The sequence below is a fragment of the Taudactylus pleione genome, unplaced genomic scaffold, assembly GCF_031769625.1.
Source record: "Taudactylus pleione unplaced genomic scaffold, aTauple2 ptg000194l, whole genome shotgun sequence".
NCBI classification, from domain to species: Eukaryota; Metazoa; Chordata; class Amphibia; order Anura; family Myobatrachidae; genus Taudactylus; species Taudactylus pleione.
In genome coordinates this window covers 1,573,219-1,597,819 of record NW_028284596.1, presented here as the reverse complement: position 1 = coordinate 1,597,819, position 24,601 = coordinate 1,573,219, and the positions used below count along the sequence as shown (strand labels likewise).

At 49.1% G+C, this 24,601-nt stretch overlaps 1 protein-coding gene across 1 annotated transcript in view; it reads right to left on the bottom strand.

Moving 5' to 3' along the window:
- Window positions 1–24,601, bottom strand: part of CDH16 (cadherin 16) — a 186,778-nt gene that overhangs the window by 48,964 nt on the left and 113,213 nt on the right. The window contains exons 12-13 of the mRNA XM_088476787.1: window positions 23,470–23,720; window positions 15,089–15,222 (exon numbers count right to left, since the gene is read on the bottom strand). Coding sequence (XP_088332913.1) covers window positions 15,089–15,222; window positions 23,470–23,720 — 385 coding nt within the window. The remainder of the gene's footprint in view (window positions 1–15,088; window positions 15,223–23,469; window positions 23,721–24,601) is intronic.

Here is a 24,601-nt window from a genome sequence, read left to right as displayed (position 1 = left end):
CTTAGGAGGCATTACTCAGGGGCCAGGGGCACTTCTACTGGGGGCACTACTACTTGGGGCTTTTCTACTTGGGGCACTACTACAAAGGGAGCATTACTATTGGGGGCACTAATACAGGGGCATTAATACTGGGGAATTTATAAAGGGGACACTACTACAGGGGGCATTACTATTGGGGGCTATACAACTGGGGACACTACTACTGGGGCACTACAACAGGAACCATTACTATTGGGGGCATTACTGATGGGGGCATGACTACAGGGGACATGACTACAGGGGGCACTACTAATGGGGGCTCTGCATAAGTTACACTACCACTGTGGGCACTGCATAAGGGGCATAAATACAGGGGACACTGCATATGGGGACAACTACAGGGGGCACTGCATAATGGGCACTTTTGCCTGAGAGCCAGTGGGGGGGGAGCCTAAGACCTGTCGGGATGGAATGGCAAGGGAGGGGGCTGGAATGGTAAGGGAGGGGGCTGGAATGGTAAGGGAGGGGAGAGAATGGTAAGGGAGGGGAGAGAATGGTAAGGGAGGGGGCTGGAATGAAGTGTGTATTATGTGAATCATGTTTTTTCAATGTGTTTTATGTTGTTCTGGATTTAATAATGTATTTGAGGTGGATGTGGTTTTAAAACGTAGTTTATGTGCCTCTGGCTTTTCCAATATATTTTATGTGGAAGTGGTTTGTTGCAGTGTATTTTATGTGGATCTGGCTGGGCTCGCTCCCAACGCGACTAAAACCGGGTGTGATGCAAGGTCATACTTCTGCAAAAGTCACACCACAGGCATTCACACAGAAATGCGGCGTGGGCTTGTGACAGCTAGGCCACACCCCATTTCTTGAGCGCGCGCCGGAGGCGCGCGCATGCTGTCTATCTTTTATTTAGCTGCATAGATTTTTCAGCGCTTTGCCTCTGACAGGTTAGACACCCTTGTACTCAGTAGTCACGGTGGCTGTCATTCTGTGGTCTTTCTAGATCACGCTCCCTTACTGTGATACCACACCCCCTCACGATGACGCCACGCCCACTCTACAATATTACTGCTTCGAGGGGGGGGGGGCGCATTTTGACTGCTCGCACTGGGAGCCTCAGACCCTAGAAACTGCCCTGACCGCAGTCAAACCCTAACTGATGCCTAACCATAAAATCGGCTATTCACATTCACAATGTAGACATTATGGAAATGTTGACATTCTATCTGTGTCGACATTGTGAATGTTGACATTTTGTCATTCAGACCATGTTGAAATTCTGCTATCGACATCATGACCATATACCAGTCACGCCAGTACACATTGGGGGGCAGCGCTAAGACGGGGCCTGATTCAGAGATGAACACTAACAGACGCCCCACTGCCTGATTTTGTGACCCGCTGCTTCGTCGGCAACATCAGGTCATCTGTGTGACTGTCAGTCATCTGAGTACCGCTCAGGTTATAAGGGGGGGCTAAATGTGTACTAAGAACCTCATCAGAAAACCATGTTAATTGGTAGTTTATTATATATATTTTGATATTCAGTATTCCTAGTGCTTAGAGTGTGCATCTGCTGTAACGCTCAGGTTACTCAGGACTGGCGGGGCTTTCACGCTACCGGGTTCAGTGAAGAATGACGGAGAACACAAAGACCCTGGCCTCGGCTTGCCTACAAAACAGTGCTGACAAGCCCCCGTTTCGTAAAACGTTCCTCACCGCCGCCCCCTCCCCGCCTCTAAATGGCTGAAGACTGTCACTGACGTCTGAAAGCACACTGCGTCCTGCGATGCAGGACGTAAATCACAAAGACCACCTCACAAGAAAGAGAAGCAGGATCCAAGGGGGGCTTATGGTGGGTACACACTACACGATATGCTCCCTGAGCGATATCGTGTAGTGTTGTCCCCGGCAGGGTGTGCTCAATGTCGTTCATGACATTGAGCACAGCCGCTGAACTATATCATTAACGATATCGTTCAGCGCCGGGCTCTCTCCCCCATTCCCTGACATGCAGCAACCTGACGAGATCGTCAGGTTGGCCTGCATGTCAGCCCGATGAACGATGACGACGAACGACCCGCGGGAACGCGCGTCGTCGTCATCGTTCATCTTTTTGGTGTTAAAAATGGACGATAAAGTGGACGACTGAACAATAACGATATCGCCCAGTGTGTACGCACCATTATGGTGGGTACACTACACACTACACGATATGCTCCCTGAGCGATATCGTGTAGTGTTGTCCCCGGCAGGGTGTGCTCAATGTCGTTCATGACATTGAGCACAGCCGCTGAACGATATCATTAACGATATCGTTCAGCGCCGGGCTCTCTCCCCCATTCCCTGACATGCAGCAACCTGACGAGATCGTCAGGTTGGCCTGCATGTCAGCCCGATGAACGATGATGACGAACGACCCGCGGAACGCGCATCGTCGTTATCGTTCATCTTTTTGGGGTTAAAAATGGACGATAAAGTGGACGACTGAACGATAACGATATCGTTATCGTTCAGTCGTCCACTTTATCACCCAGTGTGTACGCACCATTACTCTCCCGGGAGTTCCAGACACCCCCCCAGGCATTTCGGTACACTAGGCAAGTGCATCAAAGCACCAGTTATCTTGCGGGGTAAAATGTTGCGACTCCCAGGAATGAGATCGGCATAAATTGGATATAGTATAAGGCGAGCAGCAAACAAGAAACATTTTCCCTTTAAGAGTGAAACTGTCCTAATGTGCATAAGGATTAAAATTCATGTTTTACAGCAGCAACAACTCACATGTCCTGACTAATCCACGCTGAAACACCCACCATCGTCATTGTACATTAAATCCTCTGTTTCATGCAATCTTCATATCAATTCAGAGAGGAACAATACAGTAATCATGGATAATTACAGTGCACTGGCTTTTATTTGTGGCTGTCTTTAACCTTTGTGTGTTTTGGAGGATAGGAGAAAGCTGCGCGGAGAAACGCCATCTCCCAGACAACAACCTGCGTTCTCGCTTCATGGCCCGACATCTGGGTAGTCAATAGAACGAGCCGGTCTCAGGGGGCGGCAACGGCAAAAAAAATGCAAATCTGTGGATTCTTTTACCCTATTTTTCGCTCAACTCCAGGAACATCAGGCCATATAGTGCGAATGTTTATATACTGTATCCACCGACTGTCCTTTATTTCTAGATTTACTCATTACCAGTTACATAGTGCACACTAGGGATGGCCATTGACCATCAATGGTTGGTGGTCATTGATGGTTTGCCACCGTTGGTAATTGGCTTTGCCATCGATGGTGGTGAACCGATTGTTCTCCCCCATCGATGGCAGATAAGATGACAATGTTTTTTCCTTCCTCCACCAGCGTGGGGGGTACGAAGTGTGGGTTATGAGAATGCAAATTACAAATATAGGGCTAGCGCATATCCGACAATAATGGGCATCAAATGGATAGGAGAGGCCCGTAACCGGAGATGCTTACAACCAGGGCCAGCTCCAGTAAGAGCGGCGCCCTGTGCAGAACGGGACTGAGGTGCTCGTTAACCATGCACGCGGCTTTGCCACGCGCGCTGAAAAGGGGCATGGCCTAATTACCATAGGCCACGCTAACTGAATGACGCTATTTGGGGGTGTGCCCATATGGCGCGCCTCCCGTTTAATGCACAGGTTGGGGGCGAGCTCAGCACGCCTTCAGTAGCTGGGCTGTCCCCAGCCCTCTTCCTGCGCTAAATGGATGCTGCGTACATGCACGTAGCATCCATTCAGCTTCTCTGGGGTCCGGTACCACCGCGCAGCTGAGGTGATGGGGGTGCCCAACCTCCCGACCGTCCGCGGGACACTTTGTCCTGTGGGTCGAATAGCTGGGCTGTGCCCGAAAAATGAGACTGTCCCGCTGAAATCGGGATGGTTGGGAGGGGTGGCACTGGTCGAACGTACCTCAAGCCGGCCCTGTTTACAACTCTACTCAGCATTAACTGCGAGAGGGATCCATGCATCTGACCTCTGCACACGGGCCAGCCAGCATGTGCACTACATACGTGTCCAGCTTTACATGGCTGCCTTGGTGACGCTACCCCGGGCAAATCAGACATGCTAATATTGCCATAAAGATTACTACAACCTCGAACAGTAACTGAACAACAAATGGTGGGGTTTTGCAGAATAATGTAATATTAAGGCTCATTTCCAAAATAGTCTATGAATAGAAATGATGGAAAAAACTAAGGGCCTGCTTCAGAGCCGGACGCTATTTGCGGTCGTTCCTTCCAAAACAAGGGGTTGCTATTCAAATGAACCGTTCACTCATTGCGGTCTGTTCACGCCTCTAAGTCTGAACGAGCGAGCAAAACTTGCGGTTGTAATTTTTAAAACTACGCCCCCTGGCCGCTCGCATCCTACGTCATGTCCGCTATTTATTAGATTAATCGAGTACATCGACCAGCGTATGAACTGCTCGCTATTCTTGTGGTTGGTTTTTCCTACCACTATATTGCGAGCAGTTCTGACTATAAAACAACCAGGTGACGTGGTCAATGACGCTGCTGTTTTAATTATGCACACCCTTAAAACGCCCGTTTTGACCTTTAAGCACGCCTGCGTTCTGATCTCCACTCCCTGTTTTCAAGCCCCTTCCCCTGTTACCACCCACATATGCCTCATCCTGTCACTGAAAGTAGCAGGCATTCGCTATATAGCGAACAAACGATTTTCGGCCGCAATGACTGGTTCGCGCATGCGTACGGATTGTAATACGCATGCGCGAACCAGTCAGTGCGGCCGAAAATCGTTTGTTCGCTATATAGCGAATGCCAGATGAGCGAACATCGGTCAGAACGAACGAGCGCCGCTTACGAGCGGCTCTGAATCAAGCCCTAAGGGTGATATCTTTGAAATTAGACATTTTCTTAATAATGTATTGTTAGAGACTTCCTGAACATCTGCAGTTCTAAAAGTGGACAACAGTCTCTCAACGCTGCAATACAGTATGTACAGGGACTGGTTGGAGGACTCCCCTGGCTAATGAGGGCATCCCAATATTAGATGTGACCATATGGGTGGTATCCAATTAGCCCTGAACATTGTTTGGCCACTAACTGTTTCCCTGGGGCTATCCAATTAGCTCCAAAGTCCGGCCCGACCTCGGCACTCATCGGGGATTTTTATTAGAACCTGATGTGTCACAAGAAATTATACCCGAAAAGTGCAGTTTTTTGCCAACGCAATGGTGAAAAACACATAGGTCCGTGAACTTGATCCTATGTGTTTTCGGGCGAATTATCCTATTTGTTTGCCCAAATCAAATAGGATAGGGCAAAAAAATATTGGCGAAAAGTGGGGATTATCGGTGAAAAAAATATCGGTGCTAATTGGATACCGCTCTACATGTGATAAGCTTATGTCTTACCTGGGAACACTCTCTAAAAACACAGGGCCTAATTCAGCAAAGGAACGTGGTTGCTTATATGCACGCAATCAGCCGTATGCATTGTAGTGTGCGTGCGCAAACAAGTTACTGCGATCGCAGAGGCTACGCAGAACCATGGCAGAGTGATTGACAGGAATAGCCGTTTGTGGGTGGAGATGGGGGGATGGGCGTGTATAAATTACATTTATACACGCCCATCCCCCCATCTCCACCTCAGGAATTGCTAACTTCATAGCGTGCGCTGAAGTTAGCAATTCCTGAGTGCGGTCTGTCCTGCCTTACTGTGCGTATGGGTCCGATGTTACTCGAAGTTACCGATTGTTTCGCTGTGTTGCCAAAATATACGCATGTGAGTAAGGGGAAGTGGGCGTCCTTATGTCAGGCTGCGATCGCAGTGCGAATACAAACATTTACATATCACCGCTGATATTAGCAACGCAGTTGCGTGCGTATAAGCAGAATAGCTTTCCGTAGTGAATCCTGCCCACTGTTCTCACTTATCCACTGTAAATGACAGTCAGGACCTGAACCATCGTCCTACATGCAAACTAAATAACTAATAACTGACAGCCGCTGTGGTGAATCAAAACCCTTTTTTCATGTGTTTAAATGTGTCTTTGGATGACGTCAGGGAGGTGTGAATCATGGGTCCGCAGCGCACTCAGAGGGATAAACAACCTGTCATCTGCCTTCGGTCACTATTAACCTACGCGCTCCCAGCAGAGGGCTATGAAGCACGGATAGGCAGGGCTCCTTGCTAGAGACGCCATCTGTTGTGCTCTGTCAGCGAAGGGTTAATGGAAAGTGCTTATTTGCAAAGTGGTTCAGCTCAGGCAATGAGTCAGATGACAAAATATAACATTAAACAATAAGATGCACAGGGGAATAGGATGTATTTTTGGAACAACGGTGAACATACAGGAAAAGTATACCCAGCTTAATTGAATAAATGGATTTTTCCACTCGTAAGTGTACAGTAAATAAAATATATATATTCAGCACAGAATGAGCCAACACGCTGCAGATTTGCAAGAGCTGCCATATTAATGGTGTTTTCCATTCAGTTCCCTCTTGTGCTGTATGACATTGTTTGGGGACCCCTTCCCCAGGGACCTACATCAGTTGCTGCCCCTAAGGACATCTGATCTGTCACATGATGGAAGGAGCTGAAACTATGGTAGACGAAATCTGTATAGGATTGAGGATAGATAAGATTGATGGTTTCTGCAAGGTGTTTTTGTGTATGACAGCCTGGTTGGCTGAGTGAATGGTTTGTGTCAGGTGGTCAGTTCATCCTATAGGCAGAGGGATAGGAGGAGTTAAATGGAGGATATATAAGGAAGGGTTAGAGGGCAGCTCAGCCTCTTTTGCAGTGGAATTTCGGAAAGGCTGAGTATCACTTGCATATTTATTCCTATCTATTTATTACCAACTGTCTCTATCACCATGTCCCGTCTTCGTCGCGATGCCCCCCCTCCCCGCAGGCTTGCTGAATTTGCTTGTCCCCTGCGCGCTGTGCCAGCCCGAATATCTCCCCCATCCTCCCCTTCCCAGATATTTATGTCTTCCCCGAGCGGCTCTGCCCCGCTTACCGTCGGCTCCCCAGCGGCTGCTGGGCCCGCTCCCTCATCTTCCTGCACGATTTGCCCAGGCGCGTCAGTATCTGGCCCGGCTGCATCCCCACCACGCCCCGGCGCCAGCTCTCCTTGCAGCATCACGGCCCCTGCTTCTCCGGCGCGTGACGCGCACGGACGTCCCCTTCCATGCACCCTCACTCCGGTCGGCAGCACGTCTCCTCTGGCGCCGCTGGGGTCCCCTACCATACCGGCTTTGTCCGCGGCTTCTGCGGGGGCTCTCGGCAGCGTCGCGGAAGTGCACGCGGCGTTCTCAGCTGGTCTGCCCCATGCAGTCAGCAAGGGTCACCTGACCTCAGCCCCGTCCTGGCCTTATGCGGGGTCCGGTGGGGGTATATACACCGCGGCTGTGACCTCCGCCGCTCTGCTTACCAGTGGCCCAGCCGGCCTGGCCCATGCGGCGGGCCCGGCGGCCATCTTGCCTCAGGCGGCCATTTTAGGTGCGGGGTCTCCCTATTTCCCCGGCACCTTTTCACATTTTTCGGGGGGTTCAGTGCAGCGGTTAAGCTCCCCAACTTTGCCCGCAACTCCATTCGCTGGAGTATCATTTGGGCACATGGTGCCGGTTTCGATTCAACCCCCATGGTACACCCCAGCTGGCAACCAGGCACCATCCTTTAATGTGCCACCTCCTCTTTCTGTGGCTGGCCCTTCTTGGGGTCAGACTTCTTGGAGCTCAGGCGTAGCTCCTCCGATTTTGTCATCTTCTGTTGCTGTTCCTCCTGCCCACTTTTATTCTCCCCATTTCGCGACCCCTCCTTCGGCATATCCTCCTGCTTTTCAGCATGCGCAGTTTCAGTACCCGTACCTGCCAGCTTGGCAAGTTTACCCACCTGCAGCGGGTGCGGCTCTGCCTTTGCCCCCAGTTTCCTCGTTCAGCTCACACTCCGGCCAAACTTCCTCTGTTTTTCCCCCGCCCAGTTTGTCGCCTCCTCCGCGGGCGCCAGCCATTCCGCCTCCTAAGCCGGTCACCCTGTCCCTTCCCACCCCGGGGGTTTCCGGGTCCGTTTCTGCGGTGGCTCACACGTCTTCCTTAGTTCCAGGCCTTGAAGTATCTGATGGTCCAAGTGGTGAGGCGTCCGCAGTTCTTTCATTGCCTGCTTCGGGACAGGAAGATTCGGCACCGGTATCTGAAGCTGTGGCGCCGTCAAGGGAGAAGTCTGCTGAAGCGGGTCCGCTTCCATCTGGTTCTGGTGAGTATGAAACTCCTTTGTCTTCTTCTGACTCTTCTTCTTCTTCATCCCACTCTTCTGGTTCCCCCGCTCGCCCCCGTAAAATTGCTAGACTGGTTGCGCGGCGGCTGGCGAAAAAGTCAGGCGGCGAGTCTAGGAGATCTGATGAGTCAGGGGCAAAAGCGCAGGAAGCAGGGGCAGATACAGTGCATTGCGCGAATACTGCGGTGCTACGAGGCTTGCGAAAAAGTGTAAAAGGCAAAATTCGCAAAGGGAAATTTGTAGACCTGTTTTCACTCACTGATGACATGAGGAAGGGCTTGGTGCAGGCTAAAAAATCGGGAGGCATAGGAGAAGATGCTTTTTGCAACTTTAATACGTGGTTGAAAGGCATGCTCATATTTGCGACATGTTATTTGGAGACCAGGGCGCAGGAGCACGTTAACATTCTCAGGTATCTATTTTTAGTGCTCGACATGTTCGTCAGGTCTCGTAACTTGGCATGGCGTGAATATGATTCACAATTTAGGAAAAAACATGACGGTTCTTTAGTTATTCCTTTCGGGGTTAAGGATGTTGAAGTCTGGTTAGAGGTCTCTCAACAGCGTCGGCCTCCGTTGGACGGTGCGCCTCCTCGGAAAAGCTATGCTGCCAACAGACAGGGGTCGGCAGGAGTGGGGAGAGGAAAATGCTTTGCCTACAACGACTCCAAATGTACTAGGGGGTCGGGGTGTCGTTTTCGCCACTCCTGTCGTCTCTGCGGAGGTGAGCATCCGGCCAAGGACTGTCGACGTGGGGCAGGAGGTATTTCCCAGGACCGTGCTGAGGGCCCCAAGAGTGCTAGTTAAGGCTTGTTCTCCAGTCCGTTTAGATTCTCTTATTAGATGGTTACATTTATACCCATGTAGAGAGGATGCACTTTTTCTTTACAAAGGTTTTTCAGTAAGTTTTCGTTTACCCATTGACAGGCAGTTGATTGTTAGGGCATCCCAGAATTTGCGCTCTGCCAGGGATTTTCCAGGGGAATTGAGGGTTAAGGTGTGTGCGGAGGTTTTGCTGGGGAGGATGGAGGGTCCTTTTCCTTGTCCTCCCTTGCATAATCTCTGTATTTCTCCGGTTGGCGTAGTTCCTAAAAAAGTACCGGGCAAGTTTCGGTTGATTCAGCATCTTTCATACCCGCAGGGAGGTTCTGTTAATGATGCCATACCAGAGAATTGTCGTAGGGTCGTTTACCAATCATTTGACGATACCTTGAATTTAGTTCGTAGTTTTGGACATGGCGCTTTGTTGGCTAAATTAGATATAGAATCAGCTTTTCGTTTATTACCAATGCATCCTGAGGCCATGAGATTTCTGGGTTTTAGGTTAGATTCGGGCTATTTTGTAGATAAGTGTTTACCTATGGGCTGCGCGGTTTCCTGTGCCTATTTTGAGAAATTCAGCTCCTTTCTTCAGTGGTGTCTCCATGCCGGGACCGGACAAACGGGCATAGCACACTATTTAGATGATTTTCTCTTTATGGGTCCAGGAAGAAGTGACGTTTGTGCTGACCTCCTTTTTTCTGCGCAGTCCTTATTTAGAGTTTTAGGTGTTCCCGTTGCGAACGAGAAGACAGAGGGTCCGTCTGTTTGTTTATCTTATTTGGGAATTGAGATAGATACGATAGAGGGCTGTTGTAGACTTCCCATGGATAAGGTTGAGAAGCTGCGTGGTCTTATTGAGGTCTGCTTAGCAGAGGATTCAGTAAGGTTACATAGAGTTCAGTCTCTCCTCGGCTCTTTAAATTTTGCTTGCCGTATTATTCCTGTGGGTAGGGTCTTTTGTAGAATATTGGAGAGGGCAACAGCTGGCGTGGTTCGGCCGCATCACTACATTCGCCTGTCCGCGGAGATAAAGGAGGATCTTCGCATGTGGAATAGATTTTTGATACACTTTAATGGTGAACGCATCTGGCCTTCGCCTCCATTAGCGAACAGTTCGTTGCAACTTTTTACGGATGCGGCCCGGATCATCTGGTTTTGGGGCCTTTTTCAATGGGGAATGGTGCGCGGCTCCATGGCCGATAGCTTGGCGTGAAGAGGGTTTGACGGATAACTTGTTGCTGCTGGAACTTTTTCCAATTGTCGTATCAGTTGAACTTTGGTCCGTGCGACTGAGCAATTGTCATGTAGTATTTTGGTGCGACAATTTGGGTGTGGTTCATGCCATCAACAATCAGCGTTCGTCTTCGCATTTTGTTTTACGTTTGCTCAGACATTTAGTTTTGCGCTGCTTGGAGTTTAATATTAGATTCAGGGCAAAGCATGTGCCAGGGGTGTGTAATGACATTGCAGACGCGCTGTCCCGATTTCAATTTGATCGCTTCCGGGCGCTGGTGCCGTCGGCTTCTAACGTTGGTTTGGTCTGCCCCTCGTTTGTGTGGCAGATTATCAGGCCGGCTTAGAAGGTTTGGCGTTAAAGTCGCTTGCTCCATCGACTTTCCGGGCTTACTCAGCCGCTTGGCGGGATTGGTGCACGCATTGTGCTCTCCCAGACGTGGAGGGTAAGTCTCCGGAACAGTTGATTTCATCTTTTGTTTGGTTTCGTTATCAGCAGGGCAGATCTAGAGCGTTTATAGGTTCCGCGCTTGCTGGTATCTCCTTTTTCTGCAAATTAAAAGGTTTGCATGACCCCACCAAGGCTTTCGTGTTAGTGAAGGCTTTGAGGGGTTGGGCTAAGGGGTCGCCAGCTCGTTCAGACTCTCGCCGGCCAGTCGATTTGCAGCTTTTGTCCGGCTTGTTGACTTCAATGGGAAGGATAGCGGTTGATTTGTATGAAACTTTTCTTTTTAGGCTTGCTTTTGCGGTAGCATTTTTTGGGGCGTTTCGGGTTAGCGAGGTAGTGTCTACCAATAAAACTTCCACAGTTTCTGGTCTTTTGTTAAAAGACATTGTTTTTCGTGACTCAGCGATACTTTGCAAGCTGCGTTTCTCCAAAACAGATCAAACAGGCAGGGGGAAATGGGTTACTCTGCATAAGAATAGGGATTTAGACATCTGTCCAGTTCAGTTAGCTGCCAGGTTTATGGGGTTACGTCCTAGTGGGGGTGCGCAGTGGCTAATTCATGCGGATGGCACTCCTCTGACCAAGTTTCAATTTGCAGCGGTTTTTAAGAAATGTTTGTTAGAATTGGGTTTGAATCCGTCAGAGTATGGCACGCATTCTTTTCGTATTGGCGCTGCTACTTGTGCGGCCCTCTCAGGGGCGTCTGTGCAGGACATTCAGAAGGTGGGGCGCTGGAAGTCAGCTGCATATAAAAAGTACGTGCGATGCGATAAGGTATAGGGGCGCACCCTGCGTTAACCCGAAAACGTTGCTTACCCGCCAATTGGTCAACGGTTAGCGTTGAGCAATTGGGGGTGTGAAGGGATTTTTAATTTTTCCTCCCGTTAGCCATGATTTGACCCATTTGGTTCACGGGCAGGTTTTTTGGTTTTTCTTCTTCACTCGGGTTCCTGTTTTCCCCAGTTCTGCATCCCTGCTAGTCAGTTGCTATGTGTTACTAAAGTTGTGTCCGTTTGGAATTGGGTTTGGTGCGGTTCTCACGGTTAGGTTCTCTCTTTTTCCACAGCATTGACGGAAGAAGAGGGGCAGGTGTGGCTTCTTGGTCACTCATATATTTTTTGGGCGGAAAAATATGTGTTGTCCCAAAAACAGGTTTTGTGGCCTCGCAGGTTTAGAGTGCGTTGGATTGGTGTAAGGGGCTTGCGTGTGGCATCTGTGTTGGCACTGATAGTTTCATCAGTGGCTAAGTGGGGAGTTCCGAATATATTGGTTTTACATGTTGGTGGCAATGATGTGGGCCAGTTGAAAGGTGTGGAGCTGATTGTCAGGATTCGTGAAGTGATGGACGAGATACGTTTGCAGTGGCCCAATATTCGGATTGTATGGTCTGAAATGATGCCTCGTTTGACATGGAGGGGAGTGCGCAAGTATGGTGCTTTGGAGAGAGCACGTAAGAAAGCGAATGTTGCAATTGCCAAGCATGTAGAAAAAATTGGAGGAATTTTGGTGAGTCATGGCTTTTTGGTTGGTGATATTGGGAAGTTCCTTCGTCATGATGGTGTGCATTTGAATGCTGTGGGGACCAGTTTGTTTGTGAAGGATTTATTCTCATTTTTGGTGTAGTTTTTGGGTGGCGGGCCAGTCTTTCCTTAGGGCCTGGCTTTGGCGGGAGTTCGCTGCAACTCAGTGGCTTTAGGTGGCGTAAGACAACTTTGTGGGGGCACTGTCCCTCATTGCCCCTGGCAAATTTGTCCTTCTCTTTGCGGGGGGACCCGGGTGCTGTTTTAGTGCGAAAGCACCTCGGATTGGCCCAGGAGGGAAGTGAGACTCTTGCATCGTTAGTACGTCTTGAAGGGGGGTCGTTTAGTCGTCCTCCGAGTATTGAGCAAGGTGAAAGCTAGAACTGAGTTGCAGCGTCTCTTGGCCACCCTGGTTAGGTTGATTGAATTTAATTTATAAATAAAAAGCTGTGACCTTTTTTAGCCAAGCTCTGGTGTCCGTGTCTTTATTTATTTGTAACTTAAGTTAAGTAAGCTAATCAGGTGTTAAAGTATTGTAAAGCAGTAAACCAATACAGATCTTATTATCCAATCAGGAATTGGCTGACTTTGCTTTGCTAAAGTATGACATAACCTGTAATGCAGATGTTACAGTAAGTGCAGGACAGGGCATGGGGAGGGACCCCCACTGTTGTACAGGATAGATCCCCCCTTTAAATTCATTGCTGATATGCGCTGAAATTTCATCCCGAGACTTCAATGGAAAGCGTGTCATACATGGGCACTGGAGTACGGGAACCCTTAGCAACCAATGGTAAAATGTAATGCAAAAAATATATAAGAAAATGACAGAATTTGATTGGCTGCTATGGGTACAATACTTGCCTACTTTTTGGACCAGAGGGAAGGCTGAGAGGAAAGTGTCTCTCACTGATTCCTCAGTAGGGGGCAGTGTGTGACGTCAGCTGCCTCCCGCTGTGCCTCTTCCTGTCCCGCTATCCCCCCTGAGGGGGGGGGAGTTGTGAATGAACATTTAATGTGAATATATGCCGTCTGCATGTGCATGGCATCTGGTCACAGTGCGAGGAGAGCTTGGGGGCAGCCTCTGTGAGGACACTATTAATGTTCCAATTGTTTTATTGACAATTTCTATCTGGTAAAATAAAATGCAGGTACACACTCTGGGCCTGATTCAGAGCCGGACGCTATTTGCGCTTGCTCGTTCAGATAAAGGGGTGGCTATTTAAATGAACCGTTCGCTCTTTGCGGTCTGTTCACGCTCCTATGTCTGAACGAGCAAACAAAACATGCGAACGTAATTTTGAAAAAAACGCCCCCTGGCCGCTCACATCATACGTCATGTCCGCTATTTATTAGATTAATCGAGTACATCGAAAGGCGTCTGAACTGCTCGCTATTCTTGTGGTTGGTTTTTCCTACCGTAATCATGCGAGCAGTTCTGACTATAAAACAACCAAGTGACGTGGTCAGTGACGCTGCTTTGTTAATTATGCACACCCATAAAACGCCCGTTTTGACCTTTAAGCACGCCTGCGTTCGGATCTCCACTCCCCGTTTTCAAGCACTTTCCCCTGTTACCACCCACAAACGCCTCATTCTGTCACTCAAAATAGCAGGCATTCGCTATTTAGCGAGCACACGATTTTCGGCTGCACTGACTGGTTCGCGCCTGCGTATTAAAATCCGTACGCATGCGCAGTTGTGCGAACATCGGTAGGAACGAACGAGCGGCCGCTTACGAGCGGCTCTGAATTAGGCCCTCTAAGCACTAGGAATACCGTGCTACCATGCTGAGACTTGTAGTGCCATGTTAGTATTAGGGACCCTCCTGATGAGGCTCACCTTGATGTGGTGGATGGGCATGCATTTTTGGCAGAACCTCATTTATACTCCATGTTAATTGTGGAGTTCATCATAATTGTTTTGACTATCAGTATTCTTAGTGCTTGGCATTTTCTTTTTCCTGCATGGCACTACAAGTCTCAGCAAGGTATCACAGACTTGCCGACATTCTGGCAGCCCCCTCCGGGAGGGGGCAGCCAGGTAGGTCAAGCAGGGGGACGTGGCGCTGCATAGGGGGATGGGGGGGCGTGGTCGGGCATAGTACCCACTGATGGGGCGGAGCAGGGGGCGTGGAAAAGGAATCACGTATTTTGGCTCTGCCTCCACTACACAATGCAGAGATTTTCGGCATTGTGAAGCAGGGGGCAGGGTCAGTCCCCACTGCTGCGGCCGATGTTTGTGGAAATTGCAGGGGGGTCCAGGGGGTCGGCTGCCGGTAGGGATGTTTGCATTCTTTTCCGGGGGGGCCGGGCGCAGCACCTGATTTTCGAGAGGCTCCTGGCCGAATCGGGAGAGTTGTTAAGTATAACGAATCACCTTTTATTATGTTTAAAATAGGGATGTGCAGGCTCGGATAGGTTCGAGTTTGCACGTTGAGTTCGGATTTTTCCCTCAAAAAAAACGGAACTCAGAAAGAGGCTAAACGTCATCTTACATGGACGAACATCATCATTCCTGGACAAAAGTCCAGGAATGATGATGTTCGTCCATGTAAGATGACATCATCATTCCTGGACAAAAGTCCAGGAATGATGATGTTCGTCCATGTAAGATGACGTTTAGCCTCTTTCTGAGTTCCGTTTTTTTGGAGGGAAAAATCCGAACTCAACGTGCAAACTCGAACCTATCCGAGCCTGCACATCCCTAGTTTAAAATTTTGGTGCGTAGTCCAGGCCCCCATCCCCAATTAATACCTGGTGTAATGTATAATGTTCTACTAGTAATATAAGATGCTTGGTCCTACTTCTTTCCTGCACCAGCATCTGCACTGTATACGGGTCTCCATGCTGCTCTCTGTCCAGGGAATGGAGGAGCTGAACCTTCCCAGAGTCCTCTTGGATGGAAAGCCATTTCCTGGAGTCATTCCTGATGCTGTAGCTGTACAATAAACATGAATTATAATTATACAGCTTATTATGTTCAGCAGTACATATTGCATGAGAGACCATGGAGTTAGTGCTTTACCTACTAGATTTTGGAATCATGACACAGGACAGTGACAGAGAGAATTCCCACCTACAGACTGAGGGGCCCATTTATTAAGGATCGCATTTTGCAATGCGATCAGGGCATGCAGTATCGCCCATGATCGCATTGCAAAATGCGATCATACCAGCCGAATGTATGACCCGGCACATGCACGGAGACGGGCTCCGAAAAGAGCCCGTCCCTGCGATGTGGCCGGAGCGCATTCCGGGCTGCTGCGCATGCGCAGTCCCGCGGACTGCACATGAGCGGCGCCCATTGCCGGCGGAGGGATCTGGAAGATCCCTCCGCCGGCTCAAATGCGGTAAGTGCCCATAGGACACAGCGGCTAACGCTATCTGCCGATGGCGTTAGCTGCTGGGGTCAATATCGGGAATGAGAAGCATTCCCGATATTGATACATTTGGCAGCATCGCATCCCCCACAGAAACCTATGGGGGCGGCGGCTGCCGGCGGCAATGGTGGGATCGCAGCAGGTATCGGAGATCGGAGATACCTGCTGCGGTCCCTTCTTCATACATTCGGGGGATACTAAGTATTTGAGGTAAACCCCCGAAAACACCTGTTTTCGGGGAATTAACCTCAAATGATCTTTGATAAATGGGCCCCCGAGTCACCCATGTTAGGGCTCATCAGTTTAGTATGCAGATAAACTGCTCAGCATGCAAAGTGCTACAAATATAACCCCAGGTTATAGAGATGCTATGAGGCCGCTTCAGTTCAAAAGTGCAAATGTCTATGGGCCTGATTCACTACCGTTCGCAACTGCCATTACGCACGCAATAGGTCGATTGTTGCATTCTGCGCATGCGTATGCATCGCAGTGCGTGAACCAGCCACTGCGATCCGGACGGCGATTGCAGTGACTACGCAGACCCATCGCAGAGTGATTGACAGGAAGTAACGTTTGGGGGTGGTGACGGGGGGTTGGCGAAACGCAGGTGTGCCAGTGCGTTTGAACGCCGTTGCATGGGCGTGCATACCGTAAATTATCCACTGCGATGCCGTACGCAAATCCATAACCAGCCCCAAACTTTTCAGCCTGGGCTGGTTCAGGAAAATCAAGGAGAAAAATGGCGTGGGGTTCCCTATTATCCAATGACCAGTTCATACTGAACCAGCAGGGGGGATAGCGATATAACAGGGAGACACACAGCGTTAACCAGTCTCAAACTGATCAGCTCAGGGCTGGAATCCATCATAAAGTCGGGACCCTAACAAAACTTGGGGTCCCCCCTTCAGAGGCATTCGCAGCTGAAAAGCTGTAACCAGGTGGTACAAGGATGCTCGCTCGGAGGATAAGCTCAATGAGAACAGGTCGAGGGCCTGCAAACAGATATGGCGACTGTCCGACAAATCTATTTAAATGTCGACTCTCATGATGTTTTGTTGTGGATCAACAGATTACCTTTCAATATATACTGTATATATATATATTGTGATAGGATCACTGGTAAAGTGGTCTGTGGCAGGGACATTTATCCCAGATTCCTGTCCTATGTGTTTAAAATCCCCAGGAGAAAGTCTGCAGTGCAGCAGGCTTGAGTTTCGGCTTTTTGAAAAGCCGGTTTGGGACCTGGGGGTTGTGGGTGAGAGGAGAGGGAGGGCTCCACCCACGGCCACTCCAGGTTTTGGTTCTCGCAGCCTGGTAACAGGCTTGATTGGGTTCCCACCTGAGGGTGGCCAATATAGGCCTAGTGTGTTGAGGGCTGATTGTCTCACCTGGGAGAGCAGGCAGGGAGTTTGCTCAGAGACACTTGGAAAACCTATCTGTGAGTACTGTGCTGTGCTTTGTTGCTGGCGAGGGCATTAGGCCCTGCCAGGTTCTGGTAGTGAGGGAACTACCTGTGAAGTTAGTGCCCCGACAGGGCTAGGATTTACCTTTATGTTTTCTTTGTGTTATTTCTGACATTGTACAATAAAGACTGGCGCCGACCAGCTTGTACTCGCATCCAGACTGGTGTGCTGCTTCCCTGCTGCTGTGTGTGTGTAAGGAAGGAGTCCTCTACCCAGGAGAGGGACCCCCTAACCTAACTGTGTCACAATATATATATATATATATATATATATATAATAAGCGAGAAAGAGTGTCTGTCTGTCTTTTTGTCCTTTATGCATGGGTAGAGTTTTGGATCCAGCTCCACCAAATTGGCTTGGTGGTGTAGTTTGACCAGGATTTCTGCCTAGGTTTGAACTTCGTCAGGGCCACGCGCTGTCACTAAAAAATGGAGACACTGTTAAATTACACAGGTTCCAGGGCTGGCTCCAGTGGAAATTGGCAGTCTGCCAAAAACCTGTGAAAAAGCTACAAAAGTATCCTTGTAACCTGTCTGAGCAAGCTTGATGACTCATGCAAGTTCATATTAAATCCAGAGCCTCTGTCTTTGCATGCAGGGGCGTAACTAAATTTTGTGGGCCACATAGCAAGATCTTAAAAGCCCCCCCCCCCCAGAGGTTAAAAAACAAACAAATACATTTGCCCCACATACAGAGCTCATTCATATGATGCCACACAGAGGACCTCATTCAGAGTCGGTCGTTGCGGCCGCACGGTCGTACGCCACCGATGTTCGCTATACTGCGCATGCGTAAAGTTCGCAATGCGCATGCGCAAACTAGCTGCTACGATCAGAAATTTCTCTCTCCTTGAACACAGCCAGGTCGGTAGTTTGAGTGACAGAATGAGGCGTTTGTGGGTGGTAACAGGGGAAGGTGCTTGAAAATGGGGGAGTGGAGATCCAAACGCAGGCGTGCCTAATTATGCGAACAGCGTTTTATGGGAGTGCATACGGTTTATGGGAGTGCATAATTAACAAAGTAGTGTCATGGCACATGTGATATTGGAGGTTTTTACACTGACAGGATCGTAGAGCTTAAGAGAGGGTATGGTCAACCTTAAGCTCTACAACCAGTTTCGATGGTTCCTGATGGTCTCGATTAATCCTTATATGCCCGGAGATGACGTGCAATGCGTACGAGAAGGGGGCATATTTTTTTGAATTCCGACCGCTTCCTCCCCTTGGTCGGCCAGCTACCGATCCGAACTTAGGGACGCAACTTGCGAGGGAATCATTTGAATATCCGGCCCCTTTTCCCGTACGACCGTGCGGCTGCTTCGACCGACTCTGAATGAGGTCCAGAGACCTTTCATGTTATGCCACACAGACCCCATTCAGATTATGCCACACAGAGCCCATTCAGGTAATGCCACACAGTAGTACCCCTTATACACATTATGCCATGCAGTAGTACTACCACTTATACATTATGCCACATAGTAATGCCCTTTACAAAGTAGTGCCCCATATAACACATTATTCCACACAATAGTAGTGCCCCTTACTCATTATGCTCTCCCAGCTACTCACCTCCCTGTGTCCCTCCAGCAGCCTCTCGCCTCCCCCTGTGTGCCATCAACAGCCAGCAGGTGTGGATTACAGCTGGCGCACCGGCAGGCAGCAGTAGACATGTTTGAATCTTGTGCCTGTCGCGAGCCAATCGGAGCTTTCATCCCAGTAGTCAATCAGAAGCCGCCACTGCTGATTGATTGCCAGTTTGTGAGCTCTGATTGCCTTGCGACCGATGGCCTGTCTTTCTATGACTGCTTGCCAGTGCGCCAGATGTAATCAGCTGGCATGCCAGCTCCAAATCAACATTGCTGACACCCCGGTCCCCCCCTCGACGTCCCTCACTGGACCGGCCCACCTTGTGTGCGTGACTGTGTGCAGGGGGAGCGGCGGGCCACAGAGGCAGCTCAGGCAACATAGCAGCCGCACCCCTTGCACTCATGGTAGTTATGCTACTGTTTGCAAGCATTTTAGTAGACAGTGGGGTCCTTTTCAGGATCAATGGAATGGGGTTATAGGCGAGGACAATGTAAACAAAGAAAGGCTTCAGGTGTACTTCAGGGTCCAGTCTTCAACCCAGGCAACGCCGGGGATCCCAGCTAGTCAACAATATATAACATTTATTTTCTAGATTGTGCGCATCCTATCAGGTGAAACTTGGAGCTTCCAGTCTACCTGTGAAGTTCATCAAAGACTAAAATAAATTAGAACTGTAAATAAAATAATAAAGGCTGGAGACAGTCCTACAAGCATCCAGCTCCCTTGGGCACTAATCTAAAACTGAGGCCAGTGGGGTATAAAGGGGGAGGAGCCAACTTCTATTCTTAAGAATATTTAAAGTGCCAGGCTCCACTCATCACCCTATACCCCAGTGTCCCCTAGTGGACGAAGGAGAAATTTACTTTAAAAGCCTACTCGTTCTCAATGAAAGTACTGTATGGAAGAATCTGTGTGACATTTGTAATACATGCAGACAAATCTGGTGACTTTTTCAGGGGTTCAATACGTCTGCAAGTCAACTTATATATATATATTAGTAAATAAATGGACCCGGGACCTCAGCCGCTCAGCCCCCTCCGCAGTTCCCTGTCCCTCTTTTCCCCACCCACTCAACCCACCATATTAATCATCCCCGTTCCCAGTGTTCTTACATCCCGTCAGTGCAGCGCGTGTACTTGTCACACCTAACAAGCAGGTTTGATGTGCACCGCAAACATTTGTGATGACCTAATTTAGATCAGGATACAATTTTATAATAATAGAGTCACACACACATGTAGTGAGGTCCTCAGTGCTTTGCAGAAGCCTGGACACTGCATTTATTATCACTCGGGTGCAATCAGGGATTAATACCTGTAACTAATCACTGTACAAATAAGAGAGATCAACTGTATCCACATGTCTAGTAACATTAATAGTCCAGGCAGGGCAGGCATTAAATAAGGTGTGAATTATTCCCAGGCCTTATCTCAGCTGGGATAAGATAATGTTTCGATTTTTTTACAGTTTGCAGACACAGAATCACCAAGTGTTGATATCATTATTGATCAGTGTCCTTTCTATGTCTGCTACCTGGCGTTGCTCCAGTTCCTGCTGTAACATAACAACTGGAACTGCTGACTCCTGCAATACTGCAGATCTGTTATTAAATGTCCTGGTACAACGCTGAGATTTTCTCAATGAATGTAGGTTGCTGATGCAGTCTGGCTGGGACACTTAAGGGGTCGTCGCCAAGCGTCCTGACTTTCCAGGGACAGTGTCAGATCACTATCTGTAATAACTGCACAGTACGATTCCCCTTACTATGTATATAAGGTGCAATTCTCAGGCAGGACCTGTTCACTACGGATCGCTATTCTGCTTACACGCATCTGCGTTGCTAATATCAGCTGTGTTATTTAAATGTGTGCATTCGCATTGCGATAGGAGCCTGACATAAGTACGCCCACTTCCCCATACTCACAGCCGTATACTTGGCCAACATAGAGAAACAATCGGTAACATCGAGTAACATCGGACAGTTAGAGAAGCTCAGACCTTACTCAGGAATTGTTTACTTGACCGCACGCTATGAGATCTCAGACATTGTCTGGTTTCGCAGTGGCTAATTTATGCACGCCCATGAAACGGCGTTGGAACGCACTGGCATGCCTTCGTTCGTACCCCCTGTCACCAGGGCTGCCATCATCAAATTGTGGGGCTTGGTACTGACAAAATAGATAGGGCCCCCTCCCCACCCAGTGTTTCTGTGACTCCAGCCCTGCAGTGTCTCTCCAGTTCCAACCAACCCCCCTTCTGTGTCCTCCCAGCCAGGCCCCAATTGAGTCTCCTGCCCGCCCTCCTTCTGTGTCTGCAGCCCAGACCTGTCTCCATCCCATCCCTCCCTCTGTGTCACCAGTCAGCCCTCCTTCTGTGTCACTAGTCAGCCCCCTTCTGCATTTCCAGCCCAGTCCCCTCCTATGCCCCCAGCCACCACACTTACCTTCTTGTTGCTCCGTCCAAGTCCTACTCCTCATGCGACGCAGCTCCTCAGCAGCGCAGTGAGACATCATGACGTCACGCGCCGTCTCCCCCCCAAAAAAAATCTGTATTATTATATGGCGGTAGTCGGTGCCGGTGGGCCAGAACGGGCAGCGGGTGGGGCGCTGGTCAGGGACTCGGGATTGCGGGCGGGCCCCCCTCTCTGTCGGGGCCCGGGACTCCTGTCCCGGCAGTCCCCCCCCCCTGACGGTGGCCCTGCCCGTTCGAAGTCCTGAGCGCAGTGGCTAGTTTGCGCACGTGCACTGCGATGCATATGCATGCGCAGTACGCAACCATCGGCCGAGCATCGGTTAAGCAACTGCGTTCCTTGCTGAATCAGGGCCCTCTATCCTTAGTCTCCAGGGTGTATTAGATAATGCTTACTTAAAAAATAAAAAAATTAAAAAGCAACATTTCTACACTATAACTGACTTCATCAATGTCTTGGTGAGGATTACTGTGCACCAGAGTCCGCCAAACCTGTATTATGTATTATATGGGCCGTCACAGCAGCGAAGTGCACTTAAAAGTTGTGACAGTGTTGGCGTATATGAGAAAACGCTCATGCCGAATGCCTGCACTACTCTACATGATGGACTAGCATTAGTCTTACTAGGGCCTCATTTAATAACGAGTTTTATCACCAAAATGAGTGATAAATGTCACTGTGTATGATAAATGCTGCTCCTCCAGCCAATCAGCTCCCAACTGTCACTGTGTATGATAAATGCTGCTCCAGCCAATCAGCTCCCAGCTGTCACTGTGTATGATAAATGCTGCTCCAGCCAATCAGCTCCCAGCTGTCACTGTGTAAGATAAATGGTGCTCCAGCCAATCAGCTCCCAACTGTCACTGTGTATGATAAATGGTGCTCCAGCCAATCAGCTCCCAACTGTCACTGTGTAAGATAAATGCTGCTCCAGCCAATCAGCTCCCAGCTGTCACTGTGTACGATAAATGGTGCTCCAGCCAGTCAGCTCCCATCTGTCACTGTGTAAGATAAATGGTGCTCCAGCCAATCAGCTCCCAACTGTCACTGTGTATGATAAATGGTGCTCCAGCCAATCAGCTCCCAACTGTCACTGTGTATGATAATGGTGCTCCAGCCAATCAGCTCCCAACTGTCACTGTGTATGATAAATGGTACCTCCAGCCAATCAGCTCCCAACTGTCACTGTGTATGATAAATGCTGCTCCAGCCAATCAGCTCCCAACTGTCACTGTGTATGATAATGGTGCTCCAGCCAATCAGCTCCAACTGTCACTGTGTATGATAAATGGTGCCTCCAGCCAATCAGCTCCCAACTGTCACTGTGTAAGATAAATGGTTCTCCAGCCAATCAGCTCCCAACTGTCACTTTGCATGATAAATGCTGCTCCAGCCAATCAGCTCCCAGCTGTCACTGTGTATGATAAATGGTGCCTCCAGCCAATCAGCTCCCAACTGTCACTGTGTATGATAAATGGTGCCTCCAGCCAATCAGCTCCCAACTGTCACTGTGTATGATAAATGGTGCCTCCAGCCAATCAGCTTCCAACTGTCATTTTTCTAACAGATGACAGTTGGGAGCTGATTGGCTGGAGAACCATTATCATACACAGTGACATTTATCACTCGTTTTGTTGATAAAACTCGTTAGTAAATGAGGCCCTAGGTGTGAGTATATCGGCAGCTCTTGAGCAGGATCTCTAGGTCTCTGATGCAGACCTGTGGCCAGGACTAATGGTTTGTGTCATGGCCAGTAAAGTGGGTTAGAGCCTTCAGGCATGGTTCCTCTTTCCAAATAAAGGGTCTAATCTATGTATGCAGTGGTGTAGATGGGCGCGGAGGTGCACTGGGCCAGGAACCCCGCCTACGGCACACATGACAGGTGCCATCGGAACAGTAACCGCGCCCTGGGCAAAGGCGCCGCTCACATACTATTCGTTATGGCCCTGGATGTATGTCACTTTGTTGTGTAACATAAATATTTCCATTTAAAAAAATTATTGAGCCTTGAGCATCATAGACTTCTGTCTGCCTGGGGAGGTAGAACCGGGGCAAGTAAGAGTAAATTGAGTACAGTAAGGGATGGACGCATCCCCAGATTCTGCCTGAAGGGAGGTATGTCTCTCGCAGGTGCTGGTACACAGATACTCAGTGATGATGACGTCACCAGTAATACTATCAAGCCACTTCTGATTGGCTGATCGTGGTGTCCACACGGAACCTTAATAAATACGCAATCTGTCCTCACCTACATATCCTGTTCTGATGACTATAGACACTTACCGCAAACTGGCCTGGTGATAGATGTCTGGATCAGAGGCCTCCACTGTCAGTATTACTGATCCTGTCTGTATATTCTCTGGTACTTGGACCTCATACTTCTTCTGTGCAAATATCGGCGCCTCATTGATATCGATAACCATGATGCGGATGGAGGCGGTGGAGCTGGGACCGTACTCCGCTCCAGAAAGTTCCACCCTATTCCTCACCACAATCGTCAAGTTGTATTCTTGAACTTGCTCATAATCCAGATCCTGTAAGAGAGACATTTGTTCAATAAGGGTCACTAGTGTAATATATTCTCTTCCCACATTGTGTCTGCCAACTGCAACAATTGTCTTTGCGAAATGCGTCAGCTTTCAGGGTACCATGGAGAGCTCCAGCACCTGCAGCATTTCCTATGTTCTAATGCGAGGAGCTAAGGGGATCGTGGGGTTTCTTGCTGAATACGGACCAGATGCAAGAAATATATTGTTTGTTTAGCAGGTGATAACTACTAAAATGAGACTGACTGAGGAAGGACGGTGATTTCAGGGGGGCATTAAGCTTTATGCAGGGATAATGGGGTTGTTACCATCAACTTCCCTAAAAACAAGGACTCAGGAAATTGTGATTTGTTGCCGCATTTCAAACCAATGTGATTAAATCATTTAAGCGCAGAAACGTGGCACATGTAAGATGTCCCCAATCCTATGATCTAGACATAAATTAGAATAAACCAAACAATGAAAAATGCAACTAAGGGAGAGAGATAAGAGACCAGGGGGAAGAAGATCCTGACACAACTGGGAACAGTGGACCTCATTCAGAGTCGGTCGCAAGCGCCGATGCATTCGCAACCGACTCAATGGTTAGTCCTGAGCACGCGCAAGTCTCGGAGCGACAGAGAAACTCTGTCGTCTGGAGCTCTCTACAAAAGTTTTGTAGGTGGGCCGGGGGGGGATGGTTTCCAAAACGGAGGCGTAAGGAACGCCTACCGTTTTTTGGGGGCGGCCGCACTGACATCATCAGTGATGTCAGTGGGGAGTTTCCTGCTCTTTCAGGGCAGGAAGCTCCCTGGGGAATACGAGTGCCCAGACCCAACCTTAGGGTCTGGTCGTAAGCCCCGATGGTGAACACCATCACGACCATCAAC